Genomic DNA, 19,753 nt, shown 5'->3' on the forward strand with positions numbered 1-19,753 from the left:
GGAGTAGTGGATGGTTGGTGGGTGGCCACCATGTCCCAACAAGGCTGTGACGTTAGCAAGGAGGGGGTGGAGTCATGTTTTAGGCCAGATTCATGAGGAGAGAGCCCCTTCAGGGTCCCTGAAGGTGTGAAAATGACCTCGGCAAAGTATATAGACTTTCTGACTGACCACTTTCTTCCATGGTAAAAAAAAAAAAAAAAAAAAAAAAAGAAAAGCAATTCCTTCTGTAGCAAAATTCTCTTCATGCATGACAATGCTCCATCTCATGCTGCAAAGAATAGCCCTGTGTCATTGGCTGCTGTGGGCATAAAAGGAGAGAAACTCATGGTGTGGCCCCCATCCTCCCCTGACCTCAACCCTACTGAGAACCTTTGGAGCATCCTCAAGCTAAAGATCTATGAGGATGGGTGGCAGTTCACATCAAAACAGCAGCTCTGGGAGGCTATTCTGACATCCTGCAAAGATATTCAAGCAGAAACTCTCCAAGAACTCACAAGTTCAACTGATGCAGGAATTGTGAAGGTGATATCAAAGAAGGGCTCCTATGTTAACATGGAACTTAGCCTGTTCAGATGTTTTTGATTGAAATAGCTTTGATTTCAGTATATATGACCTCCTAGTGCTGTAAATTTTAAAAAATGACCTTTTTCAGTTCTTTACAACCTATAAAATGTTTTAAAACTCTGTCATGCTTAATGTGGAAAAGTGCATTTTGAGGTTTTTAAGAAAATTAAGTTATCATTATGAAATTTGTTCAAAAACATTTGAATTATGCTCTAATGGCTGATGACTTGAAAAATACTCTTGACTGCCATTTGCAGTAATATTTCGGAAAATAAGAGAAAAATGTCATTTGCTTAATAATGTAGAAAGCTGTGTATATCGTTTTCAATCCATAACAAACTCCTTTTTCTGTAGTTAAGTTCATGTTGTAATCTTTGATCTACCTATTAAAAGAGGTCTGTATCAAATAGGAAGTCAATTACTCTTAGTTTAAGATCAAACAAAAATCAAAAATGGCTCATGAACAATTGTAAGTGCAAAATAGTAAAGTTTACAATGCAATAAAAAGAGTGTGATTAATTGCAATAAACTACAGAAATCCTGAAATCAATCGCGATTAAAATGTTTAATCTTTTGGCAGCTCTAGTAAAAGGATTACAGTCTAGATTTGCGCTTTGTTGCGTATGTTAATAATATTGGATATGAATCAGTGCTTTACTTTCTCCAAATATCTTAATTACCTTTAATTCTATTTTCACATAAACTGAACTGTATAGAATAAGAAGCCAGACTTTGGTATTTCTGACACTGTATTCCAAATGTAGCCTTTACCATTGAAGCTTTTCTTCCTATCAACCAGCAGAGGGAGACACAGTTTAACATATTTATTCCTAAGAATCCATTCCCTTTAAAGAAGCCAGTAGTAGACAAACACTGGTTCTGTTTCTTTGGTTTATTGGTGTAAAAAGCAGACTTATATCTCCACATTTCACAAACACAGGAATGAGTTTATAAAGTGATCAGCAACCAGGAGAGGCTACTGATGATATTGGCTGTAAAAGTTATAATGAGAAACCATTATGCAAAAACTGAACAATCAAAGATCAAAACACAAACCCTTTTTGACAAAAAAAAAAAAAAACATTAAAAAATTAAATAAAAAAGTCATAAATAAAAAACGACAACTTACAGAACAGAACGTAGGGTTTTTCTCATGACCTTGCTTTAGTTCTTGGAGACAGTAGCTAAAAATATATGAAATTCTTTAAAAATGTTGATGCGGGCATGAGTGTTTTAAGTGTTTTTTTACAGTATTGATCTCTGTTGTGTGACCTAGGCAGAACAAACACAGGTGTTTGTCTACACATTACATGCAAATACAAGTGCTCTTCTGCTTTACAGAGTAAAATGTGAACATTTGGACTTTTGAAGCCTGAGCAATCCTCTACACTGATACTCAGATGTAGTCAGCTAGGTCACAAAAACAACCATTTGGTGCTGTTGGCGCTCAGTGTCAGTGAAAGCATAGGAAAATGTTTGAAATGAAGAGTAAACAGTTAGTGATCCAAACATCTAACAGTCTGCTTTACATGATGCAAAAGGAGGAAGTAACAGTTACACACTAGCTTTGTTTTGAAAGATTCTGGAGTGTTTTTTTTTTCTTGCTTTAAAACGGTTTCAAGAAATGTGAGCAACAGTTCAGGGTTTGGCAATTCCTATGATGAGTGAAAATGCCTTCTAAAATAAAAAAAAAAAATCTACCATTTACATAAACAACAAAATATGAGTACACTTATGAAATATAAAAACAAATGTCTGCCATAGACACTCCCATTTCTTTGTTATGTAAACAAAATGTTACAAAAATGCACACCGGTGTATGATCAGATAAAAGGGCTTTGGTAAATTAGTTATATTATGCAGGAATCGGGTAAAGGTCATCTTTTACTTAGACTGCTAGTAGAATATCAAATGGGGCTCAGGAATTTTGTTGGTGCTTTAAACAGTATTACACAGACGAGGTGGCCGAGTGGTTAAGGCGATGGACTGCTAATCCATTGTGCTCTGCACGCGTGGGTTCGAATCCCATCCTCGTCGCACGGTGTGTTTTAACCCTTTCAATGTGGTGCAGTTACCAACTACAGCTGCTAACCCTTTCATAAACTACCTGATAAAAACAGTATTACCTATGAAATACAAATACGAAATACAAATCAGTGCGCAATGAATGACTTGACCCATTTCCCACAGCATCATGTTGTGTTCTTGCAATGTTTCTGGAAGTAATATGGAAACCCTGTCCTCACAGTGGCCTCGCAGGACGGTTGAAAAATGGCTCTGTCTCTGCGGCCGTCACCCCTGGATCACCGAAAAGCCCTCCAGCTGGTCCACCATACCCCCCCACAATGACCTTTGACCCTGAAATCTGGCGCCTCTGAACAAACACCAGAACTCCGATGATGATCCAGAAGATGAAGTTGACCCACACTGCAGTCTGAGAGAGAGAGACAACACATGACACACAGAAAGCCCCGTTATACAATCTGTTAAAAACATGCTTTTTAGATGTTTTGGCTTTAAATGAAGATGCTTTAAAAGCATCTACAACCTTATCAGAACGCTTGATGAGGAACTGATCTTTCTTAAAGTATAGTTATTGTTATCTAAGAACTTTAATCAAGCAAACTTGCTTGATTTAGTCTATGATTAAAATTCTTTGATGTGCAAAAATTACAGCATCACAATAGAGAAGAGATACAACTGAAGGTAAAAGAATACTTTAAAACTGAAATGAGCCTACAAACCTCTGCTTTGGACAAACTGTTGTAGAACCTTGCACCTTTGAGTGGACTGACCCACTGCCTGGTCTGGGCCTCCTCACATCTTCAGAGAAAAAAGTAACAAGATGTTAGATTTTTTTCTAAAAAAGGTTTCAACATATATTTTGTGAAATAAGAATTTTCTATCAATATTATACAATATGACAAAATACAACATGATAGATTATGTTATGTACCATACCATATGACAACTTAATAGAATATAATACAATATGATTTAATATTGTAGAATCATTACTAAAAACAAAGGAAACAAACAAGAATCTCAATGTAAATAGAGAAGCACAAACCAATGATACCACAAACAGCTTACTGTTCAAAAATTGTGCCTGAGTATTTTAAAAGCAGTAAATGTATTTAAATGTATTTTGCATACATTAAAGATGTGTAGATTAATGAAAAGTTTGCTTGTCTTTAAGAGATAAGTTATCTGTTAATTATTCTGTTTGAGTTTTTTCAGCATAGCACAGATTCAATTTGTGATACAAGGCCAACTAAAAGATCCATGAAAATTAGATGTGTGTGATTTATATGCCATGATTTGGTGCTTTTTCTAGCACTTAAAGGTAAGCATTCTTAACGTGTGAAGTAAGGCTGTCTAAAGTCAAGAAATGCTTTTGAGCTTTGGAAAGTAGGAAAAAAACCAAAGGCTAAAAGCAAACTGAAAATTAGAAAAACATGAAGTAAATCTTACCGAGATACATTCCAAATTCTGTTTTTACTTACATTTTTAACTTTTCATGTGAGAGGGTTGGTTATGCTTAGCATGGATTTTTTTAATGTTCATGCTTTGTGTGGAAAATTGCATTCGTGTGTTACCTGGTAATGTTGGGAACGGTGGTTATGACTGAGTTGCAAAGTGAGTCACGTCCGATCTTCAACATACACCCTGTGATGAGCAGGAAGAACAGGAAAGCGCCGCACACAATCACGATCATGTTCATCCACATGCGCTCCCTGTGGAGAATAAAATCAACAGAGTGTGTGAGAACAGATCTGAGGCAGTGGAAAAAGAGAAAATAAAAGCAGGCCTTTGTTGATACAAAATCTGAGCAACGAGGAAATGACCTCAAACTACTTTATCTATCATATTACAGAGTTACCATGGCATGGCCTATGAACTCTTTTTGATCAGTTATTTATATTTCTCCAAAACTTGGCCCTTAAACAGTAGAAATCTGAGCCTGTTGGTGTGTCACTAAGTCAATTAAAAAGACATTGTACTGGGAAAAATACATTTTAGCACGTGACAGTGGTTCCACTGTGATTATAGTATTTCTAACAGTACTGCTTATCATATTGGGCTATTGATTTTGTACAGTTATTTTGTGCTTCTGCATGTTTAGAAGTCTTTTTTATTAAACTGTTTCACATATTTACTATATTCTAATTTTGTATAAGGCTATAAAGATACTGTGTGAGATACCGCTGACAGCATATACACTTTAGTGACAATTTGTGGGGAGGAGTCACATTTTTAAATCTTTAAAAAGTTACATTTTTACTGTTTATCTTATTTTTTTTTATACAAAAATCAGCTTTCAAACTTTTATACTATTAGTAGAGCTCATTCTGATACTTAATAGTATAAAATCTGGGTTTAATGTGGAAGACCATGACTGAACTTCAAGGACAAATTGATTTAAGTGTTGCTTTAAAAAAGAAAGGAATTTGGTTAGTTGCTCACTGTGTTTCCTTACTCAGGTCCAAATCTAAATCTTTCCAAATAAACCAATAAACTGTAGTTTGATTTTAATTTAGAAGCTGGTGGTTGAAGCCAAAGGCAGTTTTTCCAGACCCATTCTTATGAGCCATTTGAAACTACAGGCTCTGAACTGATGACCTCACAGGTCTTGAATAAACAAAAAAAAGGAAAAGTGCTGGTTTGTTTTAAAATAGCTACAACGCTGAGCTACATATTAATGCCAGCACACGTGCTGTTACCTTCTGATTTCCCCGTCGATGCAGAAACTGTACATCCAGTAAAGTGACAGTGAGAAACACACCACTGCCACCATAACTGATATGGCCGACACGAAGTAACAGAGAGAGGAGGCGCTGGATGACTGGATGTCAATAAGGCTTGCTGATCCATTGTAATAGACAAGTCCATAAAGCATACACCGACCTCCAAAGTTACCCTGATGGGAGAGACAAAGAGAAATAGACATCTATTCATCATCTTTATATTCAATTGGGCTAACTACTTGTTGCTAATTTGCCTATTTTTGTAAATGCAATTAATGGATGAAATGGCCTCTGAAAGGGGACACGTGAACCCCACTCATAAATAAGCATAAATTGCAACATCTGAGTCTTTTTTTTTTTTCTTTTTTTGGAAAAAAGTGGAGGCACTAAATGGGCACGAGGGTCATCTGGTCACATGATGAGAACAGTATCTGAACATATGACTCTGTTATTACTGGCACGCGCACGTTCACATCTACCACATGCGCGCGCTCTCCTTGTTCTTTCTTTTCCTCTTGTTAAGAGGAGAAAAAGGAAAACGCAGTTTTTAAATCTAAAAATTAAACATTTAGATAGCGAGCGTTTGCTTCGAGACTTAGGATGAATCAGAAAATTAAAAATGAAACGTTTCCGGTGTTAATAATTTTCTTACATTTTTAAGTGTAACCTGCATTAGCTTTACTCCCTTTCTGTGAGGGGTGTGACGTCTTCTGTAACTAGGAGGAATGTGCCAAAGTACCAACAACAGTCAAAGTTAGCGGGAAACCACAAAGAAAGTCTTTTTTAGTTTCTCGCGCTCTGCTTTCAACAATAACGACCATGGCAACAGCCAAACTGTGCTAGTTTAGGCATAAAAACAGATGTTTTTGTACGCAAAAGCGCACAACAGCTGTCAAAAGGAAAGCATGCAGATAAATTGGGAAAAAAACATTAAATTTTCCGCCAAAAATCAGATTAAATGTAGTTTTCAAGTAAATAAAAGTAAATAACTACAGAAATACATCTTAAAAAGTGACGTTTGAAATTAGCTAGCTGACACTGATGAACTTCAAACTTTCTGGCACACGCACTTAAAATTTGACTCTACCCGGAAGAGGACTGTGAGACAGTCTTCAAATTGAAAAGTCTAATTTAGTGTTTTTCCCCTTAAAGTCACCTGCACTATGGTGATGGACGCGGCGGTAACAATCCCACAGACGAAGCAGCTGGCGTACAGACCCAACTCCAGCAGCAGCAGCCCTGTTAACGCCATCGTCCACCGGCCCGGCTCCTTTCTGGGAAGAGACCGTCACGAGCCGCAATTAGGGACCAGGCTTCCGGTAATTCTTTTCAAAATAAAGTCAGATGAAACAGTGTCAACATTCTCATATGGTAGTAGGTGGTAAATTGTAAATTATGAGCAGTTATTGAAGAATCTCAGGGGCAGACCAGTGACAAGAAAATCCTTTAAAATCGATTGATTAACAGATAAAATCTTTATGATCAGACAGAAAAATCTCGACAGTGGGTTTTTTAAGTTCATGCATTACTGGCTCAAGAAGTATGCTTAGTACTACAGTTGTTCTCCCAATTTATTCAAGGGGATATCCGTAAGACTTTGGTGAAGAAAGAAAAATGTTAGTTAGACCAGGTTTCCTGAGCTGATATGCACAAATAGATTAATTTAGACAAATTTTAAAAATTGCAGAACTTAGTATTGTCCAAATTATGTTTTAATTCCTGTCATTAAAGCCGCAAAATTCACCTACCTCGTTTTTGTGCAACGTCACAAGCGGCACGCCTTAATTTTGAAGATGATTTCCGGTGTGATTTTGTCTGTTTTTTGGCCGTCTTCCCTCAGCTCATACTCGTAGTCCTGTTGCTCGAAGCGACAGTTCAGCCTTCAAGATCCCCTGTCGATAATAGTTTCAATATTCTTCTAGCCTCTCCTTTGCTCCACCACATATCCGCCTTAAAACGGTGAAAAATTGTTTATTTGTCACACTGATGGTCTGAGGAATTTCAACACTGCCTGCCATTCACCAATTTTCTTCGGATCAGGAGCTGGTTTGAACTGATGACACACAAAGATAAAATGAGAAATGTTGGGAGCAACGAAAAGTGACTAATGGATACAGAATCAGCTTGATGAAATGTTCAACAATTTAGTCCAGTAATCAGTCTTGATTTACATCTGCAGCTTGTGGATGCTCATCAGAGGGACTCACTTCTGACATGCAAAATTCATGTTTCACAAATGGGACATCACATGCATACTTGTGTTCGCTGCTGTTGAGTAAACCATCAGGTGGCCAGGCTTAGTCAAAGGTTGAGCTACTTGAGGATTTAAAGGCATGTCATTCTAGTATTAGTGCTGGCCAGTGTGGTGTGTGTTAGTGATGGCTGCAAGTGGACTCATTCCCAGAGTTCAAAATCAAACCTTGTGACTTATGTCATATGACCATGCTATTTTGATAAATGTAACACTGTGTCAAGTCTTGTAAATTAACTTTGTACTTTAACACGAGTTGCTTCATTACAGCCTGAAATAAAACATATGCACATATATTACAATTGACTTTTTTCTAATTAGATCAGCTCTGCAAATTTCATAAAGTTCAGCTTATTGGATCTTCTTTAAATTCAATAGCTGTTCTAGAGGTGAGTAGCACACAACCTGATTTCGGTCATTTAGGCTAAATAGGTTAAAATTGTTGCTACAAACTTGTCGCACTAATGTTGAGGTTGTTTTTTTTTTATGCTTGGGTTTTGAAAGGCAGAAATACAACCGTACATGTGAAAAGCCAATTCATGCTAATTTAAAGGTCAAAAACAGTTTAACTTATTAGGATGGATGGCATTCGAGAGATAAAAGTGAGAAGAGCACAGAGGTAAGTGGATAGAGAAAAATTATTATTTTGTGTGGAGGAAAATGGATTGTTGTTTTCAAAAACATGGGTTAAATCAATATTTATGAGGAAACAGCTGTGATTCATTGCCCAGCCAGAAGAACAAAGTGATGCTACAAAAAAGAAGCCACTTCAGTTTAAAGGATAATGTAATGCAAGGTTATTATAGTTAACTAAAACTAACTAAATAACTAAAAGTAAAAGGTAAAAATCATTTTAGTTAACTGAAACTAAAAAACTGAGCTTTATGAGAAAAACAAAAACTAACTTAAACTAAATTCTGTGCTGACAAAACTAAATAAAATTAGAGGCAAAATCTCCAGACTGTCTGACATGAACGCCCAGGCCCGGAGAGAGTAAAGTGGCCTGGTTTGATTGCAGAAGACTTCACACAATGGTAAATTTCAGGTCTTGAGTTGTATACAAACATAAAAATTGAATAAAAATATGAACAGTGAAGAGCCTCTCTGGGTCTGGCCCTTGACAGGTGTCTCAAATTGCTAAATAAAACTGAAACTAACACTAAAACTAATAAAATTAAAGCATCTTTTCAAAATCAAAACTAAACTAAGAAACCAGCAGGAAAAACAAATAAAAACTAAACTGAAATCTAAAGCAAAAGGTAAAAACTAAATTAAAAAAAATAATTAAAAACTATTATTAACCTTGATGTAATGATCTTACTGTCAATACAAACCTTATATATCTGATATCGTATGATGTATAAGCAATACTATCAATCAGTAGGAAGAGCATTGTGTTTAAGTCATCACTGACTGTGGAAACTTCCCACTGGACTTCAAGCAATGTGGAATCAAGGTCCCAGAGTCTGGAGGAAGAGTGGAGAGGCACAGAATCCATGTTGCTTGAAGTCCAGTGTGACGTTTCCACAGTCAGTGATGATTTGGGCTGCCATGGCATCTGCTGGTGTTGGTCCACTGTGTTTTCTGAAGTCCACAGTCAACACAGTCATCTACCAGGACTTCTTAGAGCACTTCATGCTTCCTTCTGCTGACAAGCTTTATGGAGATACTGATTTCATTTTCCAGCTGGACTTGGCACCTGCCCACACTGCCAAAGGTACCAAAAGCTGGTTCAATGACCATGGTGTTACTGTGCTTGATTGGCCAGCAAACTGGCCTGACCTGAATCCCATAGAGAATCTATGGGGTACTGTCAAGAGGAAGATGAGAGACACAAAACCCAACAATGCAGATGACCTGAAGGCCGCTGTCAAAGCAACCTAGGCTTCCATTACACCTGAGCAGTGCCACAGGCTGATCGCCGCATTGATGCAGTAATTCATGCGGAAGGAGGCCCAACCAAGTATTGAAGGCAAAGAAATGAACATACTTTTCAGAAGCGTGACATTTCTGTTTAAAATGTCCTTTTTTAATTGATCTTATGTAATATTTTGGGTTTTCTTATCTGTAAGTCATAATCATCAACATTTCAAGAAATAAAGGCTTGAAATATTTCACTCTATGTGTAATGGGTCCATATAATATACGGGTTTCACTTTCAGAAGAGTGACAAAAATATTGAACTTTTTCACGATATTCTAATTTTCTGAGACATACCTGGATATGAAGAGCATGGTTGTCCAAACTTTTTCATTTATTTATATTTGTCACACTTAAATATTTCAAATTATTAAAAGAACTTTAGTTCTAAGAAAACCTGAGTAAAAGCAAAATGCAGTTTTTAAATGATGATTGCATCAGTTAAGGGAAAAAGTCGTCCAAAACTACTTGGCCTTATGTGAAAAAGAAATTGCCCCTAAACCAAATACCTGGTTGTTCCACCCTTGGCAGCAACAACTGCAAATGTTTGCACTGAGTCTTTTACATCACAGCGTAGGAATTTTGGCCCAATCCTCTCTGCAGAATTGTTTTAATTTAGCCACATTGAATGGTTGTAGAGTGCGAATGGCCTATTAAAGTCATGCAACAGCATCTCAAATGGATTTAAGTCTGGGCTTTGACTAGGCCACTCCAAAACCTTGATGTTTTTTTTCCAAGTAATTCAGAGGTAGGCTTACTGTTGTGTTGGGCAATGTTGTCCTGTTGTTGTCCAAGTTCACTTGAGCTCAGCTTGAACTGATGGCTGAACATTCCCCTTCAGGATTTTCTGATAGAGAAAGCAGCCCCAGACCATAACACTACTACCACCATGTTACATTGTTGATGTAACTGTTTTTTTTTTTGTTTTTTTGTTTTTTAATAAAATGTGTTGTTATTTTTACAGCAGATGTAACGAGATGCACCCCTTCCAAAAAGTTCAACATTTGCTTCATCAGTCCACAGAATATTTTCCCAAAAGTCTTAGGGATCATCAAGATTTCATTTTAGCAACTGTGGCACAAACCTTTGTTTTCTTTTTAGTCATCACTAGTTTTGACCTTGGAACCCTCCCATCGATGCCATTCTTGCCCACTCTTTTTCTTAATGTTGAATCATGAACACTGACCTTAACTGAGTCAAGTGAGGCCCTGCAGGTCTTTAGATGTTCTGAGTTCTTTTGTGACCTCCTGGATGAGTCGCTGATGCGCTCTTGGTAGGCCAGCCACTCCTGGGAAGGTTCACAACTGTTCCAAGTCTTTCTCCATTTGTGGTTAATGATGCTCACCGTGGTCTGCTGGAGCCTCAAAGACTCAGAAAAGGCTTTGTGACCCTTTTCAGGCTGATAGATGTCAAAAACTTTGTTTCTCATCTGTTCTTGGATTTCTTTAGATTGTGGCACGTGTTGCTTTTTGAGATCTTCACTTTGTCAGACAGGTTCTGTTTAAGTGGGTCTGGCAGTTATCATGCCTGGGTGTAGCAATTTTAATTGTACACACAAAGTGGTTGATCACAGTTAATTCATGATTTCACAAGGGGGATTAATCACTTTTTTTTTTTTTTTTTACATAGGGCCAGGTAGGTTTGAATGGATTTCCCCTTAATTATTAAAATCATAATTTCAAAACTGCATGTTATCTTTGTTTAATATTAGAATTAGTTTGAAGAGCTGAAACATTTAAGTGTGACAAAAACAAGAAATCAGGAAGGTGGCAAATACTTTTATACAGCACTGGAGCCAATTTTAATTTTGAATTTTGGGGTGACCATGGCTATGCGCACCCCTAGTACACTGTTGTGTTTGCTGCCATTATTTTCTTCATCAATCAGGGCATTATGACTCAAGATATTGCTATCCTTGTTTTTGTTGTCAGTGGGTTTGCCATGTAAGTTGTCAGATCATTTCAGTAATTCTTCCAGTCAAAATGTTTGTATACAGAATTAACACAATAGCACTGTAAAGTATTGAAAATAAGACCTACAATACAGGCTCGACCAAGTTCACTGTGGCAGGCCTCATTCCACAGATTATAAGGTATGAATAAGAACAGGAACCTTTCTCTGCAAGCCTCCTGAGATCTAGATTTGGTAGCATACCACAGAGAGCGTGTTTGCGTATGTGATGTTGTCTCAGGTGCCTAGACTTAGTCCAGCGCTGAGCCTCTTTCAAAGCCATCATCCAAGTATTAGTGTCAGTGAGAATGTGTGTCTGTGTGCGAGTGTGGCTGTAGTGTTGTTAGATTAAAGGCTTAACGTATGATGGCATTAGTGTTGGCTACCAGGGAGCATGTGTGCTTTATGTGTGAGCGTGTGAATCCAAAAACTCACACCACAAGCTTTGAATCACTTTAATTCACTGATAACATCAAAATTCACCAAAGTCTGAATGAGGCACAGATCTAAAGAATAATTATATGTACAATAAAAAAGAGAGAGAACTATTAAAGCAATGAAAGATAAAGAAGCGCTTACAAAACAAAGCATAATGCAAATATAGGAAACATGCACTTAAAAACATCTCACAAATACTTAAATGTGGACACAATCCCACAGTATTTTTCTTACACTGGAGTGGTCATCTGACATTTAAATGAACAGAAAGATTCTTCTAGAATAGTTGTGATATACAGTGTATATAGTGAAAGTTTCCCTTACAAATGTTGATCAGGATAGTTGTGCAATTTAGTTTAGCATCACTTTAAAAGAAAACAGAATTTAACAGTAAGTAAACATCAAGGGAAAAAAAATCAATATATAGTGCTTTCCTGGCAGATTTTTTTGTTACATTTGATTACATTGCGCCATCATGTACAATAATAATTTCATACTGGATGGAGGGATTGATATACAAGCAAAATAAACTCACTGACTGCAACAATTTAACTGATTTTTTCTTCAACACAAGGGACATTTATTTCTTCTTACATTTTACAATGACCCAAATAGTTCCTGTATATTATTTAACAGTCTTTGACACACATGACAACATTGTGTTGTTGGTGCAAAGAAGAGGGTAAGTCTCCTTCTGGCTGTTTTATAAGAGCTGTGAGGCGTGCTGAATTAAAAAAAGTACTCCTGATGCTCCAAAAACGCCCACGCACAAGGCAACAGTTAATTTCCAGAAACCAATAATCAGATCTTATTCTGACAAACATCTAATATAAAAAGGAAAGTAGTGGAATATTTTGAATGTGATCGCTAAACTTGCAAGTGTTTTTGTTTTTATTGCGCTGCAGCATAGGAATCAGAAAGTTTCTGTGTCTTTGAAACACTCAAGGTCTGATTCTTTGAAAGATTTAACATGTTTTTGTGCAGTGCCCATGTTTGAAAGTCATTAGCAACAAATTCAACACACATAGGCTTAAAGGGGGTACAAAGAATTGAGTCTTTGTGAGTTGATTTAACACAGAGAATGCATATACAGTTTCCATTTAAGTTAAAGACAAATTTTAACATTTCATACAGTATCCCTCATTTGGTAAGATCCCATTCACAAAAACCAGAGTCCATTCCACCTCCGTGGCTGCAGAAACTCTTCACGACAGTTTTATCATTCCAGTACAGCAGCTCTGCGATTTCACAAGTCAACTGACTGGTGAAGAATGTTCAGAAAGGGAATTCCATCTCAATTCAATGGTATGGTCACGTTCCTCAATAAGTGCAGTCACAAGACTCTTATCACAGCACTAAGTGTGTCGGTCTAATATAGAGCCTGTGTGTGTCCATCCATTAAAGCAGGAATGTGCCTCTCCCTGCGCCCTATGTCAAGCAGAATCCTTCACTGTGTTATTATTTTAAAATGTATAAATCATGAATGAAAATAATGTAGAACTGAATGGATTTGTCTCTCTCCAGCTCTCACTTTGACAAAGCTTCAATAAAATGTCCCCTTTTTTATGTATTTGTGCATGCATTAATGCATTTGTATACATGTACCAGAAGAAAATGGCTCCATCATCAGCCAACAGGACACCCAGGCAGTCTGAAGGCATCTGGTACGGGACTGTCCAGCTTACAGATAATTTTATAGATCCCTTTCTTCCAGCAGGGGTCACTATCTCTGCCAGTCCATATGGCTGAGTAAAACTCCCTCAAAGCGACTTCAGATACCTCTATGAATCTCTCTGGGACCTGTGAACAGAAATTTGAACAACAGATGACTTAGAAGTGTACAGAAGTAAGGCTCTTACGCATAGACCACGGCTCAAAAACATGTTTAAGAGTCTAACCAAATCTGGCATGTTAGTGTAACATACAAAGAAGTGTTGGGGTTTTATTGCAAGGTGTTGTAAACTCAACAGGAAGCCAATTCAAGAGTACACAATATGTTTGACTACCTCTCCTTATAAATCATCAAAATATCTGCCATGAAAGACTTCTGTTTCAATCATATACAGGAATTATCTACCGGTTAACTCAAAATACCTTTGCTAGCCTGTCGGACTAAATTAAAATCCTGGACCAAGGATACCCTTGTCCACAGTGAGAATACACACAGATAACGCACGTCAATTCAAACCTTTTCCATTTCATTTCATAGTGAATGAAAAATAAAGCTTCAGTTTTTTGATGCAGAATAAAAATTTTAAACGTAAAAACAAGGCCATGATCTTTTCAAACTTTGTTTAAAAAAGGGTTGAAATAAAATCTCCAGCCATCTCTCTGTCAGGTTTTGGGCCTTGTGGCCAGGGTTAATGATAAATGGATTATAGAAACAGAAATCTGTCAAGCTACAATAAGAGGACAGGGTGTTTGTAAGGGATGAAATAACAAAATAATGAAATGAAATCTTACACATATTGATGTCGTCCGTAACATCACAGCATCAACCAGAGCAGGGATTTTCACAACTAGCTATGAGGCAGTACCACTTTGTTGTGATTTGTAACTCCAGAGTCTTAGAAGAGTAGCTATGCTACTTCCCCTCATTCCCTGAACATCATTTGCTTCGGCTATTTGTTGTGATTAATTGACTGATCCTTTCTATAAATCGTTTTAATTGAATGGTATAATGTTGGGGAAATGCTTACCCATTCTTGTAAGCAACATTTTTTTCTGACTGGAATGTCTTTGTCCTAATTGCTTATTGAAGGAGCGTCACATGGCAAGCATAATGCATATGCACAGTACAAGTACACGTTATATTACGTCACACGTGAGGAGGTGCCTGAAACAAGCTGCCTATGGCCGGTTAGCTCAGTTGGTTAGAGCGTGGTGCTAATAACGCCAAGGTCGCGGGTTCGATCCCCGTACGGGCCACGCAGCGCTTTTGACAAACAAAAGAGTTATCCAATCAGACTTATAAATCACCTAATATGTTGTTCGACACGGTGGAAGTAATGAATGCACTTAACCGACGAACATAACACATTAGCGCATGCCTGCTCTATCCACACATTGAAGTAGGCTATTTCCCACAACACAAAAGTCAATGCCTTCATACTGACGTGCGTCTGTTACGTTGGAGTGGACACTGAAAACTGCTTCACGGAGTTCTTTTCATGCTGCTCCGTCTGCCCCACAGACTGAAGAAAGAAAGGAGCATCATTTGCCCAGCTGTGCTCCTGCAGTCGCCTGTCTCTGTACCCAAGTGAGCTAATATCGTTGATATATATTCTGCGACCTTTCCTCAAAAACTCGATTAAGTTTCGCCTTTTTTTCTAATGATCCGTATCTGTAGTCTAAGTTTCGAGAGATGGGACAAAAAAGAGACGAAATGAGAGTACGGACGGAAAGGTTCAAACCTAGCATAAATGAGCATTGCGCTGTCTTCACTGATACAGAGGTTCAAACTAGAATAAAAATATGTTCAATATAAATGTGCTTAACTTTGAATAATAATCAATATATTCAAATAACTACTAAAACACATCATGTTTTTGAAGAGCTGACACGAAGGACGTATAATCAAGTATTTATGAGGAGATGTGCTAATGTGACAGCTAGGCCTACCGTATTTCCTCCACCTCTTATGAAGTGCATGAGTTACCTCTATATATAGCCTTCAGGCTACTCGAGGATATCTGTATATCGGTCCGTATCCCTGCTATAATATCAGTTATCTATGGCCGGTTAGCTCAGTTGGTTAGAGCGTGGTGCTAATAACGCCAAGGTCGCGGGTTCGATCCCCGTACGGGCCAAACGCTTTTAAGGGTGACGTAATCAGGAAGACACACCATCCTTGGCCACAGCTGTGCCAGTCAAAGATGAAAACAGAGACGATCAATTACCAGCTACAGTCAGATAATGTCAGCACTGAAAATTCAAGCTAGACTTTCATACATATAAATAATATGGATAGTGTTCCTCTCAGGACAGCATGTATAGTATTTTGTATTTTACATCTCAACTGGGCCAGGGTGAGTTTTGACTTGATGTATAAGTATCTCTACACCAGCCAATCCAACCCAGTATGTTCAGACCCAAATTGAGGCCTTAAAATTTTTCTAGAGCTCACAAAATACTTTGTATAACCATAACATAAAGCTTTGTTTAATAAATAGGGAATTTAAATATTGAACATTTTTATTTATTTTTATGGACATTATACAGTTTTTAACACTTTATATAAATAAACTAGCAAAGTTTTGACAACCTTACTTCTCTTCAATAGGTGAAATGGTTTTCCATCTCAGCAACAGAACTTTCCAACATATAATCAACAAGAAAACTTCTGCTTTCCTTTGTGTAGAGGCGCGCTGTGTCATATCATATGTTTAGGTTGAAATAAGTCACAAGCCTGATTTGACCGCGTAATAAGAAGAAAGAACAGATATTTGTGTTCAAATTTAGGGAGTTAAAGTAAAAAGTTGTCAGAAAAATAAGTACTCAAGTAAAGTGCAGAAACCTTAAAAATCTACTTAAGTACAGTAACAAAGTATTTTTACTTTGTTACTTCCTACTTCTGAAGTTTGCTCAGCTCCTTAAGATATTGTGATACGTAGTCATCCTTCAAGTTGTTTCTTACTCTTGCTCAAACACTCATTTCATGAAAAAAATGATTTTTTCTACCACCATACCATACGTCTGCTGCTTGGCCATATTTTAGTGCAAACATCACTGTACTAATAACGCTAAGGTTATGGGTTCGATCCCCATACGGGCCAATGTAAGTTTTGACTCTCGAGGCTATTATCATCCACATATAGATAACTCTATATCAGCCATTCCCAGTCAGTACGCTCAGGCACAAATTGAGACCTTAAAATTAATTTGTGGCTGGACAGCTCAGAGGTTCACACAGCTGACTTCAATAATGGTCTGGTCACAAGCCGGTGTTGAACCTTAAGCAATGGCCTGAGCACCATGAACACCTATGTCTCAGATGTATGTCACGTTGCACAGAAGTGTCAGCTAAATGACACTGTAACACTGTAGAGAAATATCAGGAATGTACCAAGGTTTAGTGATGAGAAGATCAACCTCCACAATTTATATCAAAGAGAAATGGGAAAAAGAATCTGAGTTACAGTTGTCCACTGAAGACTACCATTATGTCTATAACATCCACAAACAAATACCAGATCCAGGATATAGAAAGAATTTTGTTGTAAAAATATCATTGATTCTTCATTACATCAAAGATTAAATGTATTTTTTGTTTTTTTTCAAAGTCAAGACTAATATGCTGGAGACTGTGTGGAGAAATGAATTTAAATCATACTCATATTTTGAGGAATGTACAACGATGACGTAGGGAAGGAGCTGTAGTAGTGCTGGAGGACACATATTTGGTTAAAATTTTGCTGGCAGCAACCAAGAAAGCAGTCAAGGGAAATAATGCAAAGAGGATCTAACTTCTGTGAGGCTCTGGATGAAAATCACAGAGGTGGAAGAAGTGAAAGACTATCATGCTTAAGTAAAACCAAAGTTACTTTGGTTAAATTTTACTTCAGTAGAAGTTAAAGTTTTAGTCAATAAATCTACTCATATAAAAGTAAAAAGCAGATCATTCAAAGTTTAATCAAAGTACTGTGTAGCTACGTTGGGCTACTCTCAGGGCGTGTAGTTAAATATGATCTTTCCTGAATGTGCAATAGCAGCATGAGAAATCACTCTCTATCCAGGTTGTTTATTCTAAAATGTGATTTAACCTAAAGTAAAGTGCAACAGCTGTTTTGGAAAGATATGTGGAATAAATTTCTTGTGATGTACCGCCAACCGTCATGTGTAATCAAATCAAATCAAAACCAAACTACTGGACAGTTTCATGTCAATGCCAGAAAGCTAGGACCTTCTAATTTTGACTTTCACTTTTTTACTCAGTATAGTTTGTGCTTTTTAAAATGTAGTGAGGTATAATACTTTGCCCAAAATATACTTAAGTTAAAAAAGTAGTGATTTGAAAAAGTACTCAAAAAAGTAAAAGTACACAAAAAGGAACTAAATTACTGTAATTTGAGTAAATGCAGTTAGTTACTTTCCACCCCTGGAAAATCATAGATGAGATCTATTAAATGGAGAGACTCACATATTCTGAGGATTTAACAATCAAAAGTTTAGAAAGAAATAGTCATTTGACTATTGACTGTTTCTAAAACTCCCTTGATGGAGGCAAAGATGTTTCCGGTTGTTTTAAAGCTACAGTACGCATCACACTGACTCGGTGTATTGTTTTTTTCTATGCTGTTTAGCTGTGCATTTACAAAATAAAATAAAAGTTTAAAAAAGTGTAAAAAAAGAAAGTAATTCTTATACAGTAGGCTATTTAAGAAAGGCACATTTGTGACCTTTATTGACCAGATTTACTGTCAAGCATGACAATAAGTAAAGCTTTAAGGAAGACATCCAACTAAACAAAAAAATAGTAAGCACCTTTTTTTACATGAAACTAAATTGAAAATAGTAAGTTAAAAGTAGTTAGTCTAAAAATCTAGTTTCTTAATAAAAGAATCCAATATAATTCATGGCAATATATATGTTTTCATTTAATAAAAACTCTAAGAACTACTATCAGCTAGTCAACAAAGTAAAAATATCAGCTGGAACTCAGTCGTCATGTTTAGGGCCAACCAGTCTTTGTGTCAGAGCTCATTAAGAGCTGGAGATTTACACAAAATCAGTTCATCATTATATTTACCTCATACAGCGTTGACATACATGTGACCTTGGATTGCTTTTGTTTTTGTGTTCAAACATAGGCTATTGCTATGAATTGCAGCTAATGAGACTCAAGGTCCCCTGTATATGACAAGATACAAGAGTCGTGCTTTCCCTGTACACTATAAGATAGCAAAGCACCCAGCCAAGGACTATATACAATCAATGAGCAGAAAGCTTTATGGAAAATAGAGAGGTTTCATGGACACTGCCCTTACCTGGTAGACATTACTTTTATTGTAGTGCATGTTTAATATGCGATAAAGCTCAGTGTCACGGCCCACTCTCAGCTGACTCTCTCTGCCCAGACGAGGTGCACCTTCCCTGGGTGACACAGAGAGACAAGCACTATAAATTAAAAGTCATCATGGGAAATATCCTTTGTGTCATTCTATCAGTGCATCATTTATTTTATTACATTGCTTTCTATAGAGTTGTTGAAATTCAGTGCAAACATAGCTCTTATAAAACCCAGTCAAACTGCTAGAACACGGACCGGTAACAACTCAAACCAACCTGGTGATAGCCTCACGGACAGCCTGTCGTGCAAAGCGCTCCATCTGGATGTAGAAGAACTCTCTGAAGTTACTGAACCATTTAATCATCTGGGAGGTCACACAGCGGTTAAACTAGACCGTGGACAGAAACACAGCAGGACAGCAAGTGAGCAGGTGAGGATAGAAACTCAGGAGTACTTATTTGGTGATTTCATACAAACTTGAAAGTTAATTTATAAAGAAAAGACATGAAAGACAGCATCAGAAAGCTCAGAGGAGAAAAGTTTGAATTCATTTATGCTAGCTATAGCTCAAAGTTACCTTCTCACATATTAACATCATTTAAAGTCACAAGATCATCCCCTTTTAGAGGAATTGTTGGATAAGTAAAAAAAAAAATACAAATAAAACACATAAAATAGTTTCACAGTAAAAGAATTCTGTAAGCCTGCAGGCCAATTGACAAGAAAATGATGACTTATAGATATGACTATTTTAAAATTTCAATTAATGTATGGTTATTGTTTGTTTATGGCTTTTATCATTTATATTGTAGAATATCTCAGTTAAAATCAAATGAAGTTAAATGGCAATTTATACAAGGAAAGATGCTGTGA

The 19,753-nt window shown here is 37.0% G+C and overlaps 2 protein-coding genes and 3 non-coding genes across 5 annotated transcripts in view; 3 read left to right on the forward strand and 2 right to left on the reverse strand.

Annotated features, from left to right (window-relative positions):
• Positions 1–1,447: 1,447 nt before the first annotated feature.
• Positions 1,448–6,596, reverse strand: tmem179ba (transmembrane protein 179Ba). Its single transcript, XM_041778881.1, has 5 exons — positions 6,469–6,596; positions 5,289–5,485; positions 4,164–4,301; positions 3,309–3,387; positions 1,448–2,998 (listed from the first exon to the last, which is right to left on the reverse strand). Exons 1-5 carry the CDS (start codon positions 6,562–6,564, stop codon positions 2,807–2,809), a joined length of 702 nt encoding a protein of 233 aa, XP_041634815.1. The 5' UTR covers positions 6,565–6,596; the 3' UTR covers positions 1,448–2,806.
• Positions 2,520–2,601, forward strand: trnas-gcu. Its single transcript has one exon. It is a non-coding gene; the product is annotated as a tRNA-Ser (tRNA).
• Positions 6,597–11,874: 5,278 nt separating the features above from the next.
• The window catches only part of prox3 (prospero homeobox 3), a 34,200-nt gene continuing 26,321 nt past the window's right edge, over positions 11,875–19,753 (reverse strand). The window contains exons 6-8 of the mRNA XM_041779731.1: positions 19,156–19,268; positions 18,858–18,963; positions 11,875–13,671 (exon numbers count right to left, since the gene is read on the reverse strand). Of these exons, the coding sequence (XP_041635665.1) occupies positions 13,498–13,671; positions 18,858–18,963; positions 19,156–19,268 (393 nt within the window). The 3' untranslated portion in view covers positions 11,875–13,497. The remainder of the gene's footprint in view (positions 13,672–18,857; positions 18,964–19,155; positions 19,269–19,753) is intronic.
• On the forward strand, positions 14,726–14,799 carry trnai-aau. Its single transcript has one exon. It is a non-coding gene; the product is annotated as a tRNA-Ile (tRNA).
• trnai-aau lies at positions 15,607–15,680 on the forward strand. Its single transcript has one exon. It is a non-coding gene; the product is annotated as a tRNA-Ile (tRNA).

Source organism: Cheilinus undulatus, linkage group 22 (genome assembly GCF_018320785.1).
Source record: "Cheilinus undulatus linkage group 22, ASM1832078v1, whole genome shotgun sequence".
NCBI lineage: Eukaryota > Metazoa > Chordata > Actinopteri > Labriformes > Labridae > Cheilinus > Cheilinus undulatus.